Source organism: Cricetulus griseus, chromosome 7, assembly GCF_003668045.3.
Source record: "Cricetulus griseus strain 17A/GY chromosome 7, alternate assembly CriGri-PICRH-1.0, whole genome shotgun sequence".
In the NCBI taxonomy this organism is placed as follows: Eukaryota; Metazoa; Chordata; class Mammalia; order Rodentia; family Cricetidae; genus Cricetulus; species Cricetulus griseus.
This window is the reverse complement of record NC_048600.1, coordinates 120,458,390-120,484,942: the sequence shown is the minus strand read 5'-3', so window position 1 is coordinate 120,484,942 and position 26,553 is coordinate 120,458,390. Positions and strand designations below refer to the sequence as shown.

The window sequence follows — 26,553 nt, the reverse complement described above, 5'->3', positions numbered from 1 at the left end:
CTGGCCTGAGCAACTTAGTGAGACCCTATTAAAAAACAAGTATAAAAACATACCAAGAATAACTCCTGTAACAGGATTGAGCAGAAAACAGCCTGTGTCCATGTGGTATCATCTGACTTTGTTAAAAACTGGTCACGATGGGCTTACGAGTACATACCTGAGTACATACCCAGGCCTAGCTCCTGGGAGGCGAAGGCAGGAAGATCAGGAGTCTAAGGTCATCTCCCATGACATGGCAAGTTCCAGGTCAGCCTGGACTACATACAACCACCTCAAAACAAACCTGAAACCAAAGGAAGTAGGAGAGGCACAGTATAATCAAACTACAGTGATTGACATTTTATGGAATTGGAAATGAAGCTGAGTTGGCGTAGTGCTTGCTTAGCATGTTAGCCCAGGGTTCAGCCCAGGCACCACCTGTAATCCTAGCACGTGGGAAGAAGAGGAAGGAGGATCTGAAGTTCAAGGTCTTCATACTCCACCAGAGAGAAGTTTGGGGAAAGAACTCTTATATTCTGGGAGAGCATTCCAAATGCATTCTGGTCACAGACTTCCTGCCACAATATCAAAACATAAAGAGTAACTCCATGAGGAAGATGCTTCCATGTTCTATGGTTTTTTTTTTTTATTCTAGTAAGTCATCAATAGTTATGACACAATTATTTATAAACACCTGTTAAATCACTATCCCTCCAAGGAGAGGCAACTCCAGGAGCTAACACACAACATCCTGTTTTTATTATTGTCATGTTGTTGTCAGGTGAATAAAAACAAATGGCAGGAAAGCTGAGGCATAAACCTTCCCGTCTTCAGACACTGGAAATGTGGACATTTTTGCACCAATTGCAAAGCAGAGTCAACATGAAACTGGGGAGAGGGGAAGACAGAAGGGGGCTCAAACACATTCACTATCTTAAAATTTTAGAAAAAAGCAAGGAGTAAGAAAAAAACAACATATACACCATGAAAACAGTCTTTCTTTTTTAATGACCTCCAATTTTGTGTCTTTCCTAAAAGCATCCAGGCCTCACTGTAGATTGTGTATCATCTCCTCTTTGGCTATGAGGTGTGTCGTTTTGTTAACCAGAGACATCAGCGAGTTCAGTTTCTGAGACCAGTCATTTAATAAATTATTTGGATCCTTGGGTCTCTGGAAGTTGATGACTCCAGCCAACCTGTCTACTTTAGCAAAGATGGTCTTGTTAACGACTAGATTGGAGAGGAAAGCCTCTGACTCCTGTGAGAGACAAACAAATTGGATTAAGATGGATAATTACAGAGAGAAACTTTGAAGTCTTCACCCATGAGCACAGACTAAGATCACTGACAGTTTATTACCAACTGCTGACCATAATAACATACACACAACCCTTGGTGATCATCTACTGAGTGAAGAGACTATGAGTCTCAGCTGGGCGGTGGTGGCACACACCTTTAATCCCAGCACTTGGGAGGCAGAGGCAGGCAGATATCTGTGAGTTCCAGGACAGGCTCCAAAGCCACAGAGAAACCCTGTCTGGAAAACCAAATACCAAGAACCAAAGAGAGAGAGAGAGAGAGAGAGAGAAAGAGAGAGAGAGAGAGAGAGAGAGAGAATATGAGTCACCTGTCAGATGAGGTGACAGCTCCATGCACTAGGGAGATTAAAGCAAGATCAGAAGTTGAAGGACAGCTTGATTTACATATTCAGACAACAGAAATGTGGTATATTTCTGCATCAATTGTAAACACAGAGTTAACAACGAAATCAGGAAGTGGAAAAGGCTAGACTCTATCACCAACCAACACACACCACATCTGAGTGTCTCCAGAGCCAGGGCTGAGTCTAAATGGGACTCTGAAGATTTAACCCTGGTGGTAATAGGGAAGGGGTTGGCACCAACAATGAACTGCCACCACCCCAGTCCTTTCCTTTACAGTGCTGGGGAATCAAATGCAAGGCCTCTTATAGGCCAGGCACACACTCCACTGGCGAGTTGGATCCCTAACCCACAGTTATTTTTTGTTTTTCAAGACAGGGTTTCCTCTATAGTTTTGGAGCCTATAGTTTTGGAACTCTCTGTAGACTAGGCTGGCCTCAAACTCACAGAGATCCGCCTGTCTCTGCCTCCAGAGTGTGCCTCCACTGCTTGGCCCTACAGTTACTTTATTTATTTATTTTTTTTGGTTTTTCGAGACAGGGTTTCTCTGTGTAGCTTTGGAGCCTATTCTGGCACTCGCTCTGGAGACCAGGCTGGCCTCGAACTCACAGAGTTCCGCCTGCCTCTGCCTCCCGACTGCTGGGATTAAAGGCGTGCACCACCAACGCCCGGCTAAAAAATTAAATTAATAATAAAATCGAGAGGTGATAGTGCATGTCTGCAATCCAACACTTAGGGGACTGGGGTGGAAGATGGAAAGAGAATATAGGGCGCTGGAAGGCAGAGTGAGGTGAGAACTTGTGTCTCATCAAGTAAATCGACAGTAGTGAAACAACTATATTCTCACTTCCAGACACAACACAAAGGGTCACATGACAGACAACCCATCAGTACTTACATCCACAGAGAGATCCAGAAGTTGTGCCATCCTTTTCATTGTTATCCGAGTGTAGTACTTGGCCATAATTCTGATGTTCTGTCAGGGGACACACAAAGCAGTCGTCAGTTGGTTGGAAATTCAGCTGTTACATACCCAGATAAATTACTGGCAACATGAGACTCAGAGCTGTTGCTTTTTCCATAGTTCCCTCACCAGAAAGAAGCTACCTCTAAATTTCAAAAGGAAAACTGAACTCTGAGGGAAAGATCAGTTTCTGCATTATTTGTGAACTTAGTATTCTGTTAACTGATCATTCATTTATTTAGACAGTGTCTCGTTATGTAGCCCCTGTAGGTTTGGAACTCCATGAAGACCAGGATGACCTGTATAACAGAACTCTGCCTCAAAAGAAAAACTTAAATACTTGTATTAATGACTCTAATAGTTTAAATGCTGTCTATAACCTAACATCTGAGAGGAGGACTCCAGAAGATATACTACATAGTGACTTTGAAGGACAGTCTAGGCTATGAGACCCTATCTCAAACAAACAACAACAAAACACAAATAAATTACATTTCCAAGTTTCTATGGGAAGTGGTGAAGTTAGACAAAGATTCTCTTATTATTAACACCAGTGTTCTTAGCAAAACACCAGGACTCACAGGCAGAGACATGAACTTTGAAGAGGGCATCTCCGCTGTCCATCAAGGCTGAAACCAACATTAGCCTCCAGCAAGCCTGAGGTGGCTCCATATTCTCAACGCTACCTGTCCTTTCCCCTTTGAACACAATCAATGGTCTGACTCACTCACTTAAAAAAAAGGGGGGGGGCGTCTCTTATAGCACAGGCTGGACTCAAAGTTACCATGTAGCTGAGAATGGGCTTGAACAATTGATCCTAGTGCCTCTTCTTCCTGAATACTGGGATTACAGGTGTGTGCCTGCCTTTAAAATTTTGGATTCCAGGGCTGGAGAGATGGCTCAGAGGCTAAGAGCACTGGCTGCTCTTCCAGAGGTCCTGAGTTCAATTCACAGCAACCACATGGTGGCTCACAACCATCTGTTATGAGATCTGCTGCCCTCTTCTGGTTTGCAGATATACATGGAAGAGAATGTTGTATACATAATAATAAAAAAAAAAGAAATGGATTTCAGCCAGGCGGCGGCAGCGGCGGCAAACACCTTTATTCCCAGCACTTGGGAGGCAGAGGCAGGGGTATCTCTTGAGTTTGAGGTCATTCTGTTCTACAGAGCAAGTTCCAGGGCAGCCAGGGCTGTTACACAAAGAAACTCTATCTCAAAAGGAAACAAAACAAAAAAGATTATCAATTATTCCTATGGATTCTTCCAGAATGAAAAGTGCTCATATATAACTAACTCTGTTGATGGGGGATGTTCTTCTGTATATATGTTTCTCATGGTTGATGAATAAAACACTGTTTGGCCAATAGCCAATAGAGGCAGAAAGATAGGTGGGACTGGGAGAATTCTGGGAAAGGTAGGCAGAGAGAGACAGGAGACGCCATGGAGAGCCCGGGATGTACCAGGTGTTCTCTGGTAAGATAAGGCCATGCAGAAATGCACAGATCAGTAGCTATGAGTTAATAATTAAGACAGAGCTAGCCAAAAAGAAGCCCTAGCCATCGGCCAACAGTTTCATAATTAATATAGGGTCTCTGTGTGTTCATTTGGGGATGAAGCGGCCGGACCTGGCGGGACAATAAAACACCCCCGCAACAACCTGTTGTTTCTTCCTCTTTTTGAGAAAAAGTTTCACTAAGTATCCCTAGCTAGCTTGATCTAGTTATATATCACAGACTAACTCAAATTCTCAGAAGTCCTCCTCCCTCAGCTTCTTCAGTGCTAGTATTACAGGAGTGTGCAACTACACCTGAGTAGTTATCTGTTCTGTAAAGCAAAAAACAAAACCAAACAAACAAAAAACCCACCCAAAATGGGGGAAATAGACAAGTAGGATAAGATAAACTATGGTACGCTCTGGAAAGAATGAACATCTAAAACAAGTTGCTATCACTATACTGAGCACAGACATAAAGAGTTATGTCTTGGTGGCGCCTTGGTGGCGCATGCCTTTAATCCTAGCAGCATTCAGGAGGCAGAGGCAGGTGGATCTCAAGCCAGCCTGGTCTACAAAGTGAGGTCCAGTATAGCCAGGACTATTACACAGAGAAACCCTGTCTCAAAAACAAAAAAACAAAAAAGAAGAAAAATAAAAATACTGGCCCCACAACAAACCACCACCACCACCACCAACAACACAGGATCCAATATGCTCTTCTGGCCTCCAAGAGTGCTGCATGCATGTGGCACATATATAACATAAAAATTAAAAACAAAAGTTTATAGCTAGGCCTGGTGGCTTGAAGTTGTAATCCTAGTACTTGGGAGGCAAAGGCAAATTCAAAGCCAGCCTGGCCCAGAGTGAATCCTAGGCTCATAAGGGATGCATGAGACCTTGTTTCCACGCCCCCTTCAACAGAAAGAAGTGGGTTATGCTCAAATTCACCCACCTTTAGTTCTAAGACAACCCAAAAGGTAAAATGAGAGCCAGCCAACTCCTGATTCTTACATGTTCCACGACTCTGTTCTTCAAGTCTTTCCACCTTTTTTCACCTTCTTCTGTAGCACTGAAAACGTCAGTTGCCGGGGTCTCCGGGGAACCCTTCCGTAGCTCCACCCCATAGTCCTCAACAAGTGTGGACCAGCGCATCAGCTCCATTGTGGTAAAAAGCTTCAGCAGATCCCTGTAAAGCACATGAAACTCAGTGTTTCAGATCTGCCTAGCAGTGTTAGGGGTGTTAATCCCAAGCCCCAAACCTAAGCAAGTGCTCTCCAACAAATAACATTTGTTACTGACTTGGTATCTGTGGGGGAGTGAACGTCTCCCCTGTGGGAGTTGGTTCCACCTCCACTAGATGCTTCTGGGAGAGATCCAAGGCTGTCAGGGTTAGAAGCACCTTTACTCACTAAGCCATCCTGCAGGCCTCAGACCTGAAACTTTAGAGTGCTGACACAACGTCACAAATGGAAAATTCCTCATGTGACCTAGTGGATTTGAATGTAGCCCTAGAAGTCTAAGACATATAAGAAAATAAGTCAGCCAGGTAGTGCTGCACACCTTTAATCCCAGCATTTGGAGGCAGAGGCAGGAGGATCTCTGTGAGTCTAAGGCCTGCCAGGTCTAAGGCCTGTCCAGTTCCAGGACAGCCAGTGCCACACAAAGAAACCCTGTCTTGAAAAACCAAAAAAGCCTACCACTTTCAAAGAAAAACGTCTGTTTACATAGATATGCTCCAGATGGACACACTCTTGAAAACTACAAGGTCCAGGCTATTAGTGATGGAACCTTTAAAAATGGATTATTAACCAAATGCCACTAAGCCAGGTTTGATAGAGAATTCCCAGTAGCAGAGGAACTGAGCGGCAAATACACTCTACTCTCACTACATTAGTGCTTGTGACAACACAACCATCTTGAGAGGTTTTCACAGAGACCCACACTTACTTGTATTTGGGAATCTCTTCCAGCTTCTTGTCACTACTTATCCGGTGAACCAGATCTGACTGCTCGTTGTCAAAAGGAGCCAGGATAACATAGAGAACAACACTTTTCAGAGCCTAAGGAAGTGATAAACAATAGTTCATAAGGAAATGGAAATGCAATGGAATTGAGCAACAAGGGAACAGTGAAATAGTTCTATGTTCTAATTTCTATTTATTTTTTTAAACATTTTATTTATTTATTATGTATACAACATTCTGCTTCCATGTATATCTGCACACCAGAGGAGGGCACTAGGTCTCATAACAGATGTTTGTGAGCAACCATGTGGGTGCTGGGAATTGAACTCAGGACCTCTGGAAGAGCAGTCAGTGTTCTTAACCTCTAAGCCATGTCTCTAGCCCTTCTATTTATTTATTTATTTTGTATAGTGCTCTGCCTGCATGTATGCTTGCAAGCCAGAAGACGGCACCAGATCTCGCTATAAGTGGTTGTGAGCCACCATGTGGTTACTGGGAAATGAACTCAGGACCTCTGGAAGAGCAGTCAGCTCTCTTAACTGCTGAGCCATTTCTCCAGCCCTCTATGTTCTAATTTAAATTCAAACTCAAATAGTCTTAGAGGGATCAGGCATGTTGGTGCATGCCTTTTTTTTTTCTTCCCTGAGACAGGGTTTCTCTGTGTACCTTTGTAGACCAGGCTGGTCTCAAACTCATGGAGATCTGCCTGCCTCTGCCTCCAAAGCTGGGATTAAAGACGTGTGCCACGACCCCTACTGATCCTCTCATGTTTTAAAGCAGATTTTAATAGCAGCTGGCTCTGGTGGTGCTCACCATTAGTTCCAGTATTGGGTGGTGGATGCAGAACTACTAGGAGTTAAAGGCTAGCCTTGACTACACAGAGTTTGAGTCTAGTCTGGGATACATGAGACTCAGAAAAAAAGGGAGCAAGGAGCCTTAAAAACAACAAAACCCACTGGGCGGTGGTGGCACATGCCTTTAATCCCAGCACTCAGGAGGCAGAGGCAGGCAGATCTCTGTGAGTTTGAGACCAGTCGGTTCCAGGACAGCCTCCAAAGCCGCAGAGAAACCCTGTCTCGAAGCTCCGCCCCCCCCCAAAAAACCCCAAAGTTATTGTTACCTGTAACCTACTGGACATGTTAAACAGGTTATTTTTTTTCAACATCGTCCTATTTTGTCTGACACAATGAAGACAAAGCAGCGCCATAGGGCACATCAATATAGCACTTACAGTGATGAAGAAACAGCAAGTTATTCTTTCCCCTTTTTCTTCCTCGTGCTAGGAATCAAACCGAGGAACTTATGCCAGCCAAGCGAGGGCCAGACTGAGCTGCACCCCAGTCCTGAGGCTGTTCTAGCATCAGTTTCACTGCACACCTCCTTACCTGCTGCCACTTCTCACTTTCTGCCTGAATGCAGGGAGTGTCGTAGATGGCTCTGTAGTGCTTACAAATGGACAGATAGGACCCCTCGTGCTGATCCAGCTGAATCATTAAGTTGTAGTACTTCAACTTTAATTTCTGAAAGAAGTTGACAAAGTAGGCTGGGCATACGGCTTCTAGCTAAACACTCTGAATGCAAATATACTGTGCAGAAATAATGCTTACCTCTGTATTTTCTTCCTGGAAGAACTTAGTGTTAATTTTTTTGCTAATGATCTGTGTGCGAATGTAATCCTTCACAGCTAGGCAGAGTCTCATCTGCTCCAGAATAAACTCCACTCGCTCCTTCTTCTCCATGGACCCGTAGGTTTCCACCTAGCAGAGCAATCCCTCAAGTAAGTTTCAATTATTTAGTGGATTATTAAAATATTTAGCCAGGTCAAATATTAACTTTGCCTAATTGTACAATGTTAGCGATTATAGAAAAAGCAAGTTCTGGAGCTGGAGACATAGCTCAGCAGTAAAAAGTACTTCATGTTCTTCTACAGGATCTCTTACATACTCTCTCTCTCTCTTCAAGACAGAGTCTCACTACCTCTGGCTCTCCTGGAACTGGCCTCAAACTTAGAAATCTACCTGTTTTGCCTCATAAAAACTGGGATTAAAGGTGTGCAACACTACACCCAGCAAAATAAAATAAATATTTAAAAGAGAAGTTATCTTATAATCTAAAGCATTAAGACACAAAGGAATGGAGTTACCACCCCTGCAGGTGTAAAATCCCATAAATGTTAATGCACATGAGGGTTTGTATAAACACTATCTCAATGAAAATTCAAACCCACTTATGCTGTCCCTTTGCAGTCACAAGTTTTCTTTACTCGTAAGTCCTGGCAAACATATGGTCTATTTTCAGCACAGCTCTGTCTGCCAAATAGAGCTAGACAGTGGTGATGTACCCTCCCCCCCCTTTTTTTAAAGATTATTTATATTTTTTTTGTGTATTGGTGTTTTATCTGCATGTATGTCTGTCTGTGTGAGAGTGTTGAATCTCCTGTAGTTGGAGTTACAGACAGTTGTGAGGTACCATGTGGGTGCTGGGAATTGAACCTGGGTCCTTTGGAAGAGCAGCCAGTGCTCTTAGCCACTGAACCATCTCTCCAGTCCTGGCGGTGCACGCCTTTAATTCTAGCACTTGGAGAGGAAGATATTTCAAGATCACATTGTGAAACTCTGAGACTGTGTTAATAAAATTAACCTTGGATCAGGGGGTGGAGCCAGCAACTAGTTGACAGGAACTAATCATAGAGAGTAAAAAGGAGTCAGGTAGATGGATAGAAGAACAGGAAATAGTAGGGACTTAAGAGATTTTGCAATCTTTTTGGTCTGGGAAGGGTAGAGAGATGTGATTATTGGGTCTCTGGTTAAAAAAGAAAAAAAGGGAAGGTCAGCTGGTCACTTTTTCACTGCCTCTTTGATCTATCAGGTTTTCACCCCAATATCTGACTCCTGAGTCTTTACTGGTAGTAGACCCACTAAAATAAAAACAACAGGGAAAGGCAGGCAGACCTCTGTGATTTCTAGGCTAGCCTGATCTACAGAGCTAGTTCTAGGACAGACATGACTACACACAGAAACCCTGTCTTAGAAAACAAAGTAAACAAAAAAGAATACTAAATATGAGTGAGCTGGGTAATCCCAATACTGGGAAGGTAGACAGGTGGATCTTGGTAGATCTAGACAAACCTTGTCTACAGAGATAGTTCCAAAGCCGCACAGAGAAACCCTTTTTCGAAAAACCAATAATAATAATAATAATAATAATAATAATAATAATAATTTGAAGGAATAAGAAGCAGAATGAATCCACAAATTTCCAGTTTGGTAATGGCCAGTCATTTAACATCATTTAACATCCCAGAAGTTCAGTTTCCATGGCTGGAAAATGGGGAAAACAGCAGTGCTGTGTTGGAAGGTTCTTGGGATGAAGTATAAAGCAGGTTCTCAACCTTCCTAATCATGTGACTTTTTTTTTTAAATAATAAAGATTTATTTATTATGTATGCAGTGTTCTGCCTCCATGCCAGAAGATGGAAACAGAGCTCACTGCAGATAGTTGTGAGCCACTATGTGGTTTCTGGGAATTGAACTCAGGACCTCTGGAAGAACAGCCAGTGAGTGCTCTTAACCTCTGAGCCATCTCTGCAGCCCATGGTTTGACCCTTTAATATAGAGCCTCATGTTGTGGTGATCCCCCAAACTAAGATTACTTTTGCTGAGACTTCTTAACTGTAATTTTGCTGCTGTTATGAATCACAATGTAAGTATCTGATATGCAAGCTATCTGACAGGCGACCCTATGAAAGGACTGTTTAAACCCCAAAAGATTGAGAACCACTGATATGAAGGCTCTAGGATTTGTAAGGGAAAAAAAAGATCAGAGAATGAAGAGCACTAGATCCTTCCACTAAAATCATTTCTTCCCTTCCCTTCCCTTCCCTTAGTCCAGCTAGATAAGGAACTCAACTGGAATGTCAGAATAACCTATGGACAGCCTCTGATGGGTTCTAGAGTGTGAATTCACTAAAGTTATTTAAAATTTTTTGAGCATAGCTCACGTAACATTTTCTGGCTTTTCTCAGAATGCTTAGTCTTATCATTTGTGCCTTTAAAGAGCCTGGCAAACAGCATCAAACCAGGGTTCAGTATGCCAGGGAAACACACTGAGATCCTAAAACTCCCAGATTTGGCAATTTCCCTTTGCCAAACCATTTTGGTCTAGAAATTTACCTGTGATCTCTCATTCACTAATAAAGCCAATAATTTTAATAGCAGATTCCCTAAGGCAAAGGAAGTAATGCATTTACTTATTTAAATTCTAAACAGATCTTAAATGTATTCTATGAAAACTAAGGCCAATCTGTTGATGCTAACTTTTCTTCAAATTGTGTTTAGCAGGTTAGCTTGCAAAGTTGGTTTTCAGGGGCCTAAAGAACACACTATGCTGTGTGCTTGCTTACTCTTGGTCACTTAGGGAAAAAAAAAAAAAAAAAAAAAAAAAAGCAACGAGGCAACAAAATAAGCCATTTCCACAAGAAAATTCTGCCAACTCAGCATAAAGTTTACTATTTTCCGAAAGCACGTTACCTGTAATTCTTGAAGGATGGAGGCAGCCTCTTTCACATCACCATTTTGTTCTTTTATAGTTGCCAAGGTCTTAGTCAGCCGAGCACGCTCAATTTCAACATAAATCTGCAAATGGAAATTGATGATTATTAAACTCTTACCTGTTAACATTTGAAAGGCAGAAACTGCACTGTTAGGACTAACAGCTTCATCCTGCTGCACAGTTCAAGAATCTCTCATATCACACATACAGCCACGATGCAGCAAATAACCTTAATAAAACATTCTCCAAGGTTGGAAAGACAGCTCATTGCTCAGAATCTACTGCTGTACCCAAGGTCTGCGGTTTGGAGCCTAGCACCCACACCAGGAGGTCCATAAAAGCCTTTAACCTCAGCTCCAAGGGATCTGATACTCATTTCTGGCCCCTGTGGGCACCATCCCCCAACACACCTAAGCAAATCAAAATAACTTAAAAAACATTATCTCTATTTTTCAATTTTGCTCTGGAAAACTAAATATAAAATTACTGTGTTTAACAACCAACAGGTTCACAAACTGTATTAATGGCACAGAAAACAGAAAATGGCTTTAAAAGACTTACAAGAACAAGGCAGTGGTGGTGCATGCCTTTAATTCCAGCACTCAGGAGGCAGAGGCATGTAATCTCTGAGTTTGAAGCCAGCCTGATCTATTACAAAATGAGTTCTAGGACAGGCAGGGCTGTACAGGGAAGCTCTGTATTGAAAGCTCAACATCTGAATTCTACCAAGGCTCTAAACTAGATCCATCCTTTGTTTTGAATATTATGGATGAACTCAAGTTCTCATCTACACTAAGCATGTGCACAGCCACTAAGACATACATCTTCTAAGGCAAATTCATCATTAAATACAAAACTATTTAAGAACTACCTGAGGTTAGGTAAGGAGCATTACTTGTAACCCCCAATTTTCAAGAAACTGAGGCAGGACCTACAGTCAGAAGCTAGCCTGGGCTACAAAGTACACCATTTCTACCCCCATCCACTCTAATCTTGGTCTTGCTAATAATCAGCACGTCTGTCTGTCCGTCCGTCCGTCCGTCCATCCATCCATCCATTTATTTGGGCAGGGCCTCCCTGTGTAGATCAGGCTGTCCTGGAATGTTTAGAGATTTGCCTGCCTCTGACTACCAAGTGCTGGGAATAAAGGTGTGTGTCCGTCACTGGTAGTTTTTGTAGCTATAAAATTAGATTTTTAATTTCTATCAAATTAAAAACAAAAAAATATACATATAAGCAAAAGAACCCAAGCAATGAATATTTGTGCTCTGTAGCAATCCTTTCTACACCCATTCCCAAACCAGAACTTCCATATACATATGAACTATTCAGATACTTAGATATCCCCATCCCTATCACCCCATGCCTGGTTTCTGAGTAATAGCCCTGGCTGACCTGGAACTCAAACTCACTGAGATACACCTACCTCTGCCTCCCAAGTGCTAGATATCTTTTTTTTTTAATCACATTTATTTATTTATTAGTGCACAAATGCTAATGCAGAAGAACACATGGAAGTCATCACAGAATCTGTGAGTCCCAGGGATCAAAAGTCAGGCTATCTGACTAGGCAGCAAGTACCTTATTCCCTTGGACATCTTGCAAATCTATCTATCTATCTATCTATCTATCTATCTATCTATCTATCTATCTATCTAATCTTCCTCATATCTACAATGTCTTGGGCCATATAGATTGTGATTCATTTTAAAAAGTCACATAACCCAGGTACTTGAGAGGCCAAGGCAAAAGGATGGTAATTCCAGTCTAGGCTACATATACAGTGAAACCTTTTCTCAATCCCAACCTCTTTCTGTCTCTGTCTTACACACACATCTCAAAAAGCTACACAGGTGGTGTACACTTTTAGTTCCAGCACTTGGGAGGCAGAGGCAGGCAGATCTGAGTTCAAGGATAGCCTGGTCTACAGAGAGTTCCAGGACAGCCAGGACTACACAACAAAACTCTGTCTCAAAAAACCAAAAACCAAAGCAAGCAACCCACCAAACAAACTAAACAAAACACACAAACCCATTAACTGTGGGAAGGCATGGTGGCATGTCCTTTTAACCCTAGCACACTGGGAGACAGAGGCAGGCAGATCTCTTCTGAGTTCAAGACCAGCCAAGGCTGTGTAGTAAGAGTCTGTCTCAAACAAATAAAACCTATTAATCCCTAGAAATTATGTAAAAAATATCACTTCATAAATGTTAATTCACTTACGGAAAGTTACTAAAAATGGGTATAGAAGAATAACAATGGTTGAACTGAAGTGACAGCATTTTGTTTATTCCGTTAAAAATATAAAATATAGCCAGGCATGGTGGCACACACCTTTGATCTTAGGACTTGGAATGCAGAGGTAGGAAGGTATCTAGGAGTTTGAGGCCAGCTTGGTCTACACATTGAGTCTGAGGTCAGCCAGGGCTACACAGAGAGATCTTGTCATAAAACAAAGCGAAACCAACAAAATCACCACACAAATATACTTACATGCAATAACCCACACTGAACACAGGGAAAAGTCACACAGGCACAAAACTTACCTTTCCTTCTGTAACCATCCGTAAAGTATCAATCAATCGCAGCTTGACTGGGAGGTCTGTGATCTCCTCCACGTAAGTACAGCACTGCTGAACCATTTTTGCAACAGCCTAATAAAATACAAGAACCACTAATAATTGAAATTTATTCTTCAAACAAAAAAATTTGTTTTGAGAAATGGTCTCTCTATGGAGTGCTGGCTGGTCTGGCACTCTCTATGTATATCAAGATAGCTTTGAACTTCCAGAGAGCCACCTGCCTCTGCAACCCCCCTAATGCTGGGATTAAAGGCGTGTAACACCGTGCCCAGCTTGGGGGGGGGGGGGAGATTCCATAGATAGATCCCAGGAGAATTTCAAACTACTTCTAGAATATAATTAGATTTTTTGTAGGTTAAACAAATTTTCAGTGAATTCAGAGATTAATTCCTGAAAAGTCCTTATTTAATGCAAATATACTGTTGAGGAAAATTTTTTTCTTTTTAGATTTTGTTTATTTATTATGTATACAACATTCTGCCTCCATGTACATCTGCACACCAGAAGAGGGCACCAGACCTTATAACGGATGGTTGTGAGCCACCATGTGGTTGCTGGGAATTGAACTCAGGACCTCTGAAAGAGCAGTCAGTACTCTTAACCATTGAGCCATCTCCCCAGCCCGAGGAAATTTTTATTTACATTTATTATTTATTATGCACGTGAGCTTCTGTGCCATGGACCACATGTGGAGAACAGCAGCAGGAGTCAGCTCCTCCTTCCACCACATAGGTCTTGGGGTCAGGCTTGGCAGCAGGAGCCTTTACCCACTGAGTAATTTCTCTAGCCCCAGCCGCGCGCGCGCGCGCGCGTGTGTGTTTAAAGATTTTATTTATTTATTATATATACAACATTCTGCTTCCATGTATATCTGCACACCAGAAGAGGGCACCAGATCTCATAATGGATGGTTGTGAGCCACCATGTGGTTGCTGGGAATTGAACTCAGGACCTCTGGAAGAGCAGTTGGTGCTCTTAACCTCTGAGCCATCTCTCTAGCCCTGTCTTTTGTGTTTTAAAGCAATCAGGAACTCACTTGTTTTAGCTGACTCCGCCGTTTTGACAAAAGCATAATATTTTCATTAAGTAAGTCCCATTCTTTAGCCTCATAACACATTTTCACTACTGCAACCAAGATGCGGGAAGTGGACACCATATCAGAAGCCTGCAAGAAAAGACATGCCAGGTAAGTAGGGCAGCATCAAATCAGTCACTGGTAACTGTGTCTGCATTACTATCTACTCACAGTTCGGGTCTGCTTTTCCAGAGAGAGAAGGGTTTCAATGACTTCTTGAAGTCGACCTTCCTGAAACAAGAAAAAGCAATGAGCAACAGAAGCACCACCAACACAGACCCAGCACCTGACCCAAGCTTTTGGGAAAGTTAAATCAATGTCCATTCTAAAGGAAAAATGGCATCCATTATGCTTGGTTTGTTTCTCTCCATTTGTGAAAGGCTTGCTTCCCCAGGGAAGTCTTTAAGTTCGGGATTTCCCACTCAGGACCCACAAGCTGCTTTCCATCTTGCTTCTGTATATATAAGTGCACATTGATCTAGGCAGTGTTCTACCACTGAGCTACAATACCAGCAAAGCACACAAGTTTTCCTTTTGTTCCCCTCCCTCCCTCCCTTCATTCATGGTTTTCCAAGACAGGTTTCTTTGTGTAGCCTTGGCTGTCCTGGAACTCACAGAGATCCGCCTGTCTCTGCCTCCCAGGTGCTGGATGAAATAGGTGTGCACCACCATTGCTCTACTACTTAATTTTATTTATCTATTCATCTATCTATCTATCTATCTATCTATCTATCTATCTATCTATCTAATTTCCGGGGCAAGGTCTCATGTAGTCCAGGCTGGCTTTCAAACTCATTCAAGGATGACCTTGAATTTCTACTCCCTTGCTTCCACAATTACAGATACACATAACCACATCTGGTTTATATGGTACTAGGGGCAGAACCAAGTGACCCAGAATGTGAGGTAAGCACTCTACCAACTGAGCTATAACCCCAGACCCACACGCTTTTTTTAAAATTTTTCTTTTTTTAAGATGTAAAGAAGTTGCCAGGCGTTGGTGGCGCAAGTCTTTAATCCCAGCACTCAGTAGGCAGAGGCAGGCGGATCTCTGTGAGTTCAAGCCTGGTCTCCAGAGCGAGTGCCAGGATAGGCTCCAAAACGGGACAGTGGCGGTGCAAGCCTGCATTTGGGAAGCAGAGTCCAGCCTGGTCTACAGAGCTAGTTCCAGGACAGGGAGAGCTGTTTCAAAAGAAACCCTGTCTCAAAAAAAAAAAAAAAAAAAAAAAAAAAAAAAAAAAAAAAAAAAAAAAAAAGCCCAAGAAACATTGAACTTGTAACTACAATGTTTCATCTGAGAAAAACACCAAGTCTTTGTTTTGCATTGTTAATTTATCAACTCAGAGTGTTAGCAGGTAGGACGCTGAACAGTCCAAATAGTAGAGTAAATGTTTTGCAGAAAACACCCACAAGCTAGCCTGAAAGTCATGCTCTTAAGGAGAGGCTGGCTGATCCAGACTAAATATACCCTGCTGGGAAAGGAGAGGAGGGAAAGTGAGCAAGACATGCAAGAGGCAGAGTAGAGAGGGAGGCACAGAGTAGAAGGATTGCTAGCCCCAGCAATTTGGCAAGACCTTGTCTCAATGTGAAGAAGGGTCTGCCAGGGGTGTAGCTTAGTGGCAGAATACTTCTCTGACACGCACAAGGCCCTGGGTTTGTGTCCTTAGCACCCCATCTACTGTTCTTCTAGGGACTTCATAGACAATTCATAAATGGTGCCCACCCATTTGATAGCTTTTATGACCTATGAGTTTAGGTCATAAATAATATTTGGATTTTGCCATATTTTCCAAGACAACCTGCAAAACGTGTGTGTGTACATACATATATAGGTATGCATGTATTTTGTTTGGAGTCTGGGGGATGGGCTAGGAGCTGATCACAGGGCTTTGTATATGTTGAGCACACATTTCACTATAGGACTACAATCCCAGTCAAACCACACAGCACAGATTATGGACTTCCAGATTTAATAAAATCTGGAATATGAATATAACATGTTTTAACAATGTTTTTTAAGCAAAAGGGAGCTCCAGTTCAGAAGGCCTGTGGACCCATGTTTACCATGGGGAAAAACAATGGATAAACCTAGAAGGCTATTAAGTCACAAAAGACAAGAATCAGTGCTAGGAAGTCAACTGCAAATTTGCCTGGAGGGTTTAAGGGATTTGATCACCCACTGAGGTGTCAGCAGGAGCAGGACCCAGGCTCTGCGCATCCTGGTCCCCACCCCTCCACCACGGCATACAGCTTCCCTTGTGCTCTGAACTGTGCTTTGCTCAAAGTACTCTCTATAGGAAAATGGTAGAATATGAAAAATTAAAATGCCAAACATCCTTTGTTCACTCTGATAGCTGTCACAGAGGTCAGTGGAGTGTAGAGGGATATATGGCACTCATAACTTAGAAGCAGGACACGAAGGAACTGCACCCTCCACGGGAGGGAGCCACACTGTTGTGGACTATGCACTGTAGGACCAACTACATAAAAAGGCCATCTTTGCCAGGCGTTGGTGGCGCACGCCTTTAATCCCAGCAATTGGGAGGCAGAGGCAGGTGGATCTCTTTGAGTTCCAGCCTAGAGGAAGTTCCAGCACAGCCTCCAAAACCACAGAGAAACCCTGTCTCAAAAAAAACCAAAAAGGCCATCTTATCGGAAAGGAGGTCTTTAGCTAGTGCTCCCTGAAATCACCTGTCACTCTGCACTTCATTTAAAACTAACCCTGCCAGCTCTAATTTGCAATAGCTCTGAACTAGATTCTAATGTTTACTGTCTTTGTAACCTCACTGAAATGTAAACTCTGCAATTGTTGTTGATCATGGTAGCTTCATTAGCCAAACGTGTACTACTATTCTATAGATACCTTTGTTGCTTTCTGACACAGTCACGCTCTGTAGAGCAAGCAGGCTATCCTCAAACCTGCAATGATTCTCCCATTAGGCACATCTGGCTTCCTTATGCCAAGTCTCCAGCTGAGAGCCGTCATACTTAGTGCCTTGGTTGCTGTTCTATTGCTGTGAAGAGACATATGGCCCAGGCAACTCTTACGAGAGAAAGCATTTAATTATGGCTGGCTTACAGTTTTAAAGGTTTAGTTCATTATCAGCATGGTGGGGAATATGACGGCATGCAAGCAGGTGCTGCAGTAGCAGCTAAGAGATACATCCTGAACCACAAGCAGAAAGAGAGACTGATGGGGGAAGTGCTTCTGTGCATATAATTGTCTTATTGGATGATAAATAAAGCACTGTTTGGCCAATGAAGCAGCAAGTTAGGCAGGACTAGGAGTCAAGGAGGATTCTGGGAAATGTAGTAAAGAAGTGGTGATCCAGACAGGAAGTGACATAGCAGGGAGACTCATATATAAGCAAGGGCAAGAAGAAAGTCATTCCCTTCTTTCTTCCTGCTGGCCTCTGCTCTGGAGTCACCATGTGATCCACCGGCAAGAGAGGGCACCAGTGGAAGGCGTCCTCGATAAGATAAGTCTTATAAAAATATATAGATTTATGATAATTAAGACTGAGCTAACAGATGAGAAATCCTAGTCATTGGCCAAGCAGCATTTGTACCTAATATAAGTCTCTGTTTGTTACTTGGGACCTTAACGTGGTGGCGAGTAGAACTTGGGCGGCCTGGCAGAAAGCGCCCAGGTGGAAGCAGGGCTTGGGCGGGAAACTTATTGTTACAAGAGGCTCTGGACTTGGAATTGGCTTTTTGAAACCTGAAAGCTCACCCCTGGTAACACACCTTCTCTAACAAGGTCACATCTCCTAACCCTTCTAATTATCTCAAATAGTTCCACTCCATGGTAACTAAACATTCCAATATATGTGCCTAATGGGATCACATTCAGCTTGAAGGTAACTTTTCAGACCTTATATAATAGTGATTAGCGTACATTTCCCACCTACCAAGTGGTCTCTGAGTTCCCCTCGGCCTGGACCCTTGTTTAATTGTGGCTTCCCTTATACCAACTTGTATACGACATATATTAAAACTATTCAAAAGCTCTTAATGGCTTACAATTTTTGACTGTCACAATAGGAGGATGTGACAAGTCAATATGGTTGCCAAGTTTGTGCTGTCTGAGGGGCACTACATCAACTTTATTAACTACCACGTCATTAAATAAAACTGTCTTACTTCTTCCTCCCGCTTTTCCATGTTCAACCCATGACTTCACATCTTCTTCCCTGTCTAGTCACAGTCCTGAAATGCCCCCCCTTCCAGGGAGTCCCTCAACTCAAAGGGAATAAGATGGTAGCAGCCATCCAATACCAAAGTGTGTCAGAAGATGAAACTTCTGTAACTCATTTTCCTTACTTAGAAAATCCTTGTAGACCTTTCCATTTTCTGCTATCTTCTTTCTTTAGAGACTAAAGTTCTTGCTATACAGGTCTTTCACTTGTTTGGTTAGCTTTACCCCAAGATATTTTATGTAGTTTGTGGCTATTGTAAAGGGTGATGTTTCTCTGATTTCTTTCTCAGCCCGTTTATCATCTGTAAATAGTATGGCTACTGATTTTTTTGAGTTAATCATGCATCCTGCCGCTTTGCTGAAGGTGTTTATCAGCTGTAGGAGTGCCCTGGTAGAGTTTTTCGGGTCATTTATGTAAACTATCATATCATTTGCAAATAGTGAAAGTTTGATTTCTCCTTTTCCAATGTCTATCCCCTTGATCTCCTTTTTGTTGTCTTATTGCTCTAGCTAGAACTTCAAGTACAATATTGAAGAGACATGGAGAGAGTGGACAGCCTCGTCTTGTTCCTGATTTTAGAGGAATCGAGTTAAGTTTCTCTCCATTTACTTTGATGTTGGCTGTTGGTTTACTGTATATTGCTTTTATTGTGTTTGGGTATGTTCTGTTATCCCTGATCTCTCCAGGACCTTTATCATGAAGGGGTGTTAGAGTTTGTCAAAGGCTTTTTAAGCATCTAGTGAGATGATCATGTGGTTTTTCTTTTACAGTTTGTTTACATGGTGGATTACTAAGAGGGATATACATGGTACCCCAGAGAAGGGGAAAGGGACAAGATCTCCTGAGCAAACTGGGAGCATGAGGGGAGGGGAGAGGGAGCTAAGAGAAAGAGAAGGGGAGAAGAGGAGGGGAGAGAACACGAGGGAGCAGGAAGTTTGTGTTGGGGGAAGAATAGAGGAGAGCAAGATAAAAGATACCACAATAGAGGGAGCCATTATAGGTTTAAAGAGAGATCTGGCCGGGTGTTGGTGGCGCAAGCCTTTTTATCCCAGCACTCGGGAGGCAGAGACAGATGGATGTCTGTGAGTTCGAGACCAGCCTGGTCTACAAGACCTAGTTCCAGGACAGCCTTCAAAGCCACAGAGAAACCCTGTCTCAAAAAACCAAAAAAATAAAATAAAAAGAGATCTGGCACTAGGGAAATGTCCAGAAATCTACAAGGATGACACCAACTAACAATCTAAGCAATAGTGGAGAGGCTACCTTAAATGCCCTTTTCCAATAATGAGATTGATGACTACTTTAGATGCCTTCATCCAGCAGCTGATAGAAGCAGAAGCAGACACCCACAGCTAAACACTGAGCTGAGCTCCTGGAATCCAGTGCAGAGATGGAGGAGTGATGAGCAAAGGTGTCAAGACCAGGCTGGTGAAACCCACAGAAACAACTGACCTGAACAAGGGGGAGCTCATGGACCCCAGACTGATAGCTGGGAAACCAGCATAGGACTGATCCAGACCCCCGAACATGGGTGTCAGTGAGGAGGCCTTGGCAATCTATGGGGCCTCTGGTAGTGGATCAGTATTTATCCCTAGTGTAGCAGAATGGGCTTTGGGAGCTTATTCTACATAGAGGGATACTCTCTCAGCCTAGACACAGGGGGGAGGGACTAGGCCCTGCTCCAAATGATGTGACAGACTTGAAGATCCCCATGGAAGGCCTCACCTTCCCTGGTGAGCAGAAAGGGAATGGGTGGGATAAGGGGTTAGTGGGGAGCAGGGAAGGAGGGGAACTGGGATTGACATGTAAAACAAGTTTGTTTCTAATTTAAATTTAAAAAATAGAAAAAAAAATTAAAAAAGAAATAGAAAATCCTCATAGATGAGGTAATGTTCAATGTCTGTAAGTACCGGGCAGCTGTATGTAGGTTCTCTAAGTCTGCCTCCATTAACCTGAGAGATCTAATCTATTAAGTTTGCTAAACAACCTAAACAAGGAGCCAATACAAAATTAGCACAAATAGTTGAATTTCAAAGCCTTATAGGATCTATTTCTCAAAGGGTTCTTTTGTGTCCACTGTTAACAACCATTAAGCTGTTCTATACCTCATGTACTTTTTATTGCTAATATTCACTTTGGGAGAAGCTGCAGGTAACTGAAAAAAAAAAAAAAAAAAAAAAAAAAAAAAAGGTCTGGAGGGGCAGGAGAAACAAAGACCATAGAATACCATGTAACACTGTAAACAGCCTCTGAATAACGCTAAGTCCAGCACCCCACATCAACCAGAAAGTACCCTGCACCATCCACTGCTGAACCGCTAATATCTGCAGCTCAGAGGCCCCTTCAGACTGAGTTAACACATTCTGCCTCTGGGCCCCCATGTGCCACCATACAAGCACCAGACAAAATGGACACGTATAAGCTGTGGAGCCAGACTGCTGGCTCTACATTTTAGTCTTGCACTGTATAACTCTGGGAAAAACAAAGCACCCCACAACTCTGACCCTCACCTTCTTTCTCAGGGAAGATTAAATCAATGGCTGTAAAGACAACATATTGTGTGCATCTTGATCACCACAGCTGGCATCTTTCTAGGGCTGACACAGCTGTATCACAGTATCAGCTGCTCTTTGCTAGGTGTGTTAGGATGTAGACGCAGAATTGTTATAGGTCACGCCTGCAAGAGACCCAATGGAACCAGGCAACTGTACTGCTTAGACTTGTCTGCCCTTTTCTTTTGTTTTCTTGACACAGGGTTTCTCTGTGTAGCCTTGGCTATTCTGTCCTGAAATTCGCTCTGTAGACCAGGCGGGCCTCGAACTCACAGATCCGCCTGCCTCTGTCTCAGGAGTGCTGGGATTAAAGGGGTGCACTACCACCACCTGCCCTTTAAGGCTTCCGCTAAATGTGGTTTTTCTCATCAGATATTTTTATTTATGTGTATGTGTGCATGCACCACAGGTGTATGGGTGCGTTTGGAAGACAGTGTTGGATCCCCTGGAGCTGGAGTGAGCCACCTGACCAGGCTGCTGGAACCTGATTTCAGATCTGAAAGAGCAGCTAATACTCCTAACTGTGGAACCATCTCTCCAGCCCACACCTGACATAATCTCATCAAGTATCTGTACCCACAGTTTCTACCTTCACATGTCTGATGGAAATTAAGTGCAGAACTGATGACCCTTTAAACAGGAAATGAGATACAGCAAAAACTGATCACTATTCTTGTTGCCAGGCCACCAGAGCTTGATCAGCCATGATAAGCCACTGAACTTTCAAGTCTTCTTACAAATGAAAAGTACAAAACTTTCTTCATAGTTATTGAGCTCAAAATAAAAATAAAATATATGTGCGGGGTAGTGGTGATGCACGCCTTTAATCCCAGTACTCAGGAGGCAGAAGCAGGCAGTTCTCTGTCTGTTTGAGGCCAGCCTTGGTCTGCAGAGTGAGTTCCAGGACAGGCTCCAAAAACTACAGAGAAACTCCGACTCAAAAAATCAAAAACATATGCTAAAGCCAGGCGTTGGTGGTGCACACCTTTAATCCCAGCACTCAGGAGGCAGAGGCAGGCAGATCTCTGTGAGTTTGAGACCAGCCTGATCTACAAGAGCTAGTTCCAGGACAATCTCCAAAGCCACAGAGAAACCCTGTCTCGAAAAACCCAAAAAAATAAAAACAAAACAAAGCAAAGCAAAAAAAAAAAAAAAAAAAAAAAAAAACAAAACAAAAAAAACATATGCTAAAATGTCCCATGCGTTCCAAAGTAGAACTGTAACATTAAAGGCTCAGTGGCAAGAGTATTTGCTTAACATACAGGTCCCAGGGTTTAATCCACAGTTCTGGAAAGGAGCAGGGAGGAAAAACCTTAAAAGAGCTGGGCAGTGGGGTACACATGCCTTTAACCCCAGCACTTGAGAGTTCAAGGCCAGCCTTGTCTACAGAGCTAGTTACAGTACAACTAAGGCTGCACAAAGAAACCCTGTCTCGAAAAAACAAAACAAAAATATTAAAAGGGCTGAAGGGCATAGCTCAGTGGAGTGGTAGAGTGCTTGCCTAGTGTGCCCCGAGTTTAACCTCTAGCAACACACACACAGAGAGAGGGAGGAGAGAAGAGAAAGAAAGAGAAACCCTGTTTCAGAAAACGGGGTGGGGGGAGGGACGACATGGGACGGACAGAACTAGACTCTGAATATAGGTGACAACGGTGCAGCTGGGACAATATGTGAGACCACTGGCAGTGGGTAGAAAATCTAACACTAATGCACAAACTGACTTAGCGGAGCCCATTCTATATGGAGACATAACTTTCCCAGACTCGACACGGGTGGGGGGGTGAGGGGGTGGGGTGTCATGCCTTAGTCCTGCCTCAATGAGATGACAGGAGTGATGGGAGAGATGTAGTAGATTTCCTAGGGGAAGCCTTACCCTCTCTGAGGAGCAGATGGGGGAGGGGGTGTCGGGAGGAGGAGAAGGGGAACTGGGATAGGAATGTAAAAAATAAATTTAAAAATGCAAAAGTGGGGGCTGGAGAGATGGCTCAGAGGTTAAGAGCACCAACTGCTCTTCCAGAGGTCCTGAGTTCAATTCCCAGCAACCACATGGTGGCTCACAACCATCAGTATGAGATCTGGTGCCCTCTACTGGTGTGCAGATATACATGGAAGCAGAATGTTGTATACATAATAAATAAAATCTTTAAAAAAATGCAAAAGTGTTTAAAGAGATCTGAAACATTAACCAGGATTGTGAGAAAATCTACAAGTTGAAACTATGAACCCTTGTTTCAGGTTCATACATCGTCCTGCCTCACAGCCTTCTTGCCTGATCCATAAATAAACAAAACCCAACACAACTCACTCACATACCTTGCTTCATTGACACAGTCTTTAAAAGCCAAACACAAACACAATCCCCCAGAATTCAAATGTTTTACATTTTAACTAGTTGAACAGGACCAAAGAGTCTTTGTTTTGACTACATCCATTACTCACTGACCACCCAGGAAGGCAACAGTTCCATTCAGAACAGGACTGTCTACATTCCTCTTCCTGCTTGAATATTCCCAGTACTGAGACTACATGTGTGAGTTACCACTGCTGGTGCAGTTGTACTTTCTAAAGTGAGTATGTCTCCTGCTATGACCACCACTGTTCTTCAAAGGGGACATTCAGGAGATGACTTTGGCCTGCATGTGTGTTTCCTAAATTCTTTAGCTTATCCACTCAAACAGCATTTTAAGACAGATTAGCATCTGGTTCCTAAACATTAAAATATTTCACATAAAAATCCATATTCCTGGGGCTGGAAAAATGGTTCAGCAGTTAAGAGCATTGTCGGCTCTTCCAGAAGACCTGGGTTTGAGTTCCAGCATACATATGGGGTTTCACAACAGGTATGCAAGCACACACACACAGGCAAAACACTCATACACATAAAATTTTTAAAATTTGGCTGGGCGGTGGTGGCACATGCCTTTAATCCCAGCACTCGGGAGGCAGAGGATCTCTGTGAGTTCGAGACCAGCCTGGTCTACAAGGGCTAGTTCCAGGACAGCCTCCAAAACCACAGAGAAACCTTGTCTCGGAAAACCAAAAATAAAATAAAATAAAATTCTTATTCCTAGTTTTCCAATGTAAACAGCATTGTCAATCAGCCTTGTGAATATACTGCATTCTGTACTTATGCATTAAGCTCTTTAGGACCAAACAAACAACTTGCATAGAGTGCATCCCTGGTGATTTCAACATTGAACTGTAGAAGACATTTAAGGTGTAACCCTTAGCAATCACCAACAACATCTAATGATCAAGTCTAGTTTTGAATGCCTGATTCTGGCTATTACCAACCATAACTTTGGACAAAATACTGTCAGTCCTGGCTTCTTCATGTACAAAATGATCTAAAAAGTTGCCTGACTCACAGCATAGAGTGTGGAAATGTTTGGATCAAGGTAAGTTCTTATTCCACGACAGAGAGGTTTGACGGTGTAGCTCGGTGGTAGAGCATTTGCGAGTTCGATGCCTAGCACCACAAAACACGTTCATCATGTGTACTTTTAATACCCGCTTGTCTTTCCTATTGTCCCCTCTAGAGATGACTCTTCTCTAGCTCCGCTTTTTAAAATCTTACTCAAACGCGACACAAATGTCAGCTTCTCTCCCGTAAGAACGAACAGCTTCCTCCTGCGTTCCAGTAACACTCACTTCGATGGCTCACCACCATATTTGGGGGTCCTGCCTGGGTCCATTACATTTGTTCTACCACTTTCCTGGTTCTCCTGGCCAGGAAAGACCAGGCACACTGCCATGATTTACACACGATTTAAGGACGTGAATTGATTGGGCGACAGTAATAGTCCAACCAAACTCTCCGATGCAGCCTGAACCTCAGAACTGACTAAACCAAGCGTTACTTAGCGTCCCAGGAAACGGCAGGCACTAAAACCAAAACTGGGCGTCAAGTTCGATGGAAAAGAGGTGACCATTTATCTCGGGCTTGGGGAACTTCGGTTTCGGGGACTGCCGAGCGGACATACCCTGGGTGTTCCAATCAAGCAGGCCCAACCCGGGCTAGGAAGGCACCAGGGGTGCGCGCTGCAGCCCGCAGGCCCCCTGAGGCCTAGGCAAGCTCCACGCCGTGACTCAGCCGCTGGCGCCCGCCAACAGCCGGCCGGCCTCGCCTCACCTTGGCCAGCTTCTCGCACTCAGGCAGCCGCTGGTCCACCGTGGCGCTGTAGTCCACCTCCATCTTCACAATGCGCCCATCGGCCCGCTCCGAGCCGCCGTCCGCCATGGTCCCTGCCTAAACGTCCCCCGCGGCACCCCAGCTTCGGCCACCACTCGTCACTCACACCGGAAGCCGCCCGCACTTCCACTCAGGCAGTGCGTCGGAAGCCCGCGGGAAGGACCCCGTGAGGTCCTCTGCGCTGGTCGCCAGTCAGGCGGTGCAGCGGACAGCCCTGGAGGCGTGGCTATGCCGCGAGGGCAGGCCCAGGAATAGGCGGGGCTTCCCTGGGGGCGCGGCCAGCGGCTCCCCAGTCTCCTGGCCCGAGCTGTGCTGTAGGTGTCTGTGTCTGGCTGAGGGACGTGACTGTGACACAGCAGGACGTCTCATGTTTTCTCACGTCCTCTGCTTCGAAATATGACTGACCAGAACCGCCGGTGAGCCACTTGACTTTTCTTGGCGTTCGGTGTTCTCGTCTATAAGTGAGGAAGCTAAAGCTGACCCAGAAGACAAAAATTCCCAGGTTTTCTCTGATTGAGAATCTTGCATTGATCTGTGGGATTTCTAATTGCTCGCTCCTAAGAGAAAAGGTGGCAGGCAGCTCAGTAATATAACAAGCAGTGTTGTTTCGTTTTCATTCAATCCACCGTGCCAATAACAAGAATCCCCCAAGACAACCCAGGTAACATTTCTAAGAACATTGTAGTTTATTATTATTATTATATGGGGTTTTTTTTCCATAACATGGTTTCTCTGTATATCCCTGGCTATCCAGAAACTCACTCAGTAGACCAGGCTGGACTCCAACGCAGAGATCCAGATCCTCTGCCTCCCAGATCCTTCAATTAAAGGTATGTGTCACCACTGCCCAGTTTTATCGTCATTATCTTTACATTTATTTAGTTATATGTCTATGGACACATGTGTGGAAGACAGAGGACAGTTTACAGGAGTCGGTCTTGCCTTCCACCTTATGGGGCCTGGAAATTGAACTCAGGTCTTGAGGCTTGGCAGCAGGTGCCCTTACCAGCTGAACAATTACTCTGGCCTGAAAATTACAATTTTTAAGGTCCATACAAGTTTTATTATCTACACCCTCTGAATTCCTATGAAATAGCATAGGATCCTTGGGGGGAAAAAACACACAAAAGTTTCAGGCAGTAATGGCATATACTTGGGAGATACAGACAGTCGGATCTCTGTGAATTTGAGGCTAGCCTGGTCTACAAAGATTTCCAGGACAGCCAGAGCTGTCTTGAAAAAAATGAACAAACAAAAAACTTTCAGAGAGCCCAGCTTGGTGGTCCAGGCCTAATTAATCCCAGCACTCAGGAGGCAGAGGCAGATGAATCTCTGT

The 26,553-nt window shown here is 43.5% G+C and overlaps 1 protein-coding gene across 1 annotated transcript; it reads right to left on the bottom strand.

Annotated features, from left to right (window-relative positions):
- Window positions 1–716: 716 nt before the first annotated feature.
- Window positions 717–25,353, bottom strand: Psmd12 (proteasome 26S subunit, non-ATPase 12). Its single transcript, XM_027425850.2, has 11 exons — window positions 25,158–25,353; window positions 14,446–14,505; window positions 14,236–14,364; window positions 13,164–13,271; window positions 10,596–10,700; window positions 7,674–7,823; window positions 7,452–7,586; window positions 6,050–6,162; window positions 5,114–5,288; window positions 2,539–2,616; window positions 717–1,237 (listed from the first exon to the last, which is right to left on the bottom strand). Exons 1-11 carry the CDS (start codon window positions 25,263–25,265, stop codon window positions 1,028–1,030), a joined length of 1,371 nt encoding a protein of 456 aa, XP_027281651.1. The 5' UTR covers window positions 25,266–25,353; the 3' UTR covers window positions 717–1,027.
- Between the last annotated feature and the right edge of the window lie 1,200 nt (window positions 25,354–26,553).

Excerpts from the sequence above, each read along its gene's own strand:
- Psmd12 (XM_027425850.2), bottom strand. The coding sequence starts at position 25,265 with ATGGCGGACGGCGGCTCGGAGCGGGCCGATGGGCGCATTGTGAAGATG. Across the intron at positions 14,506-25,157 it reads AGTGCGAGAAGCTGGCCAAG|GAAGGTCGACTTCAAGAAGT; the intron begins GTGAGGCGAGGC and ends TTCTTGTTTCAG. Across the intron at positions 2,617-5,113 it reads AGAACAGAGTCGTGGAACAT|AACATCAGAATTATGGCCAA; the intron begins GTAAGAATCAGG and ends GTCCCCTGACAG.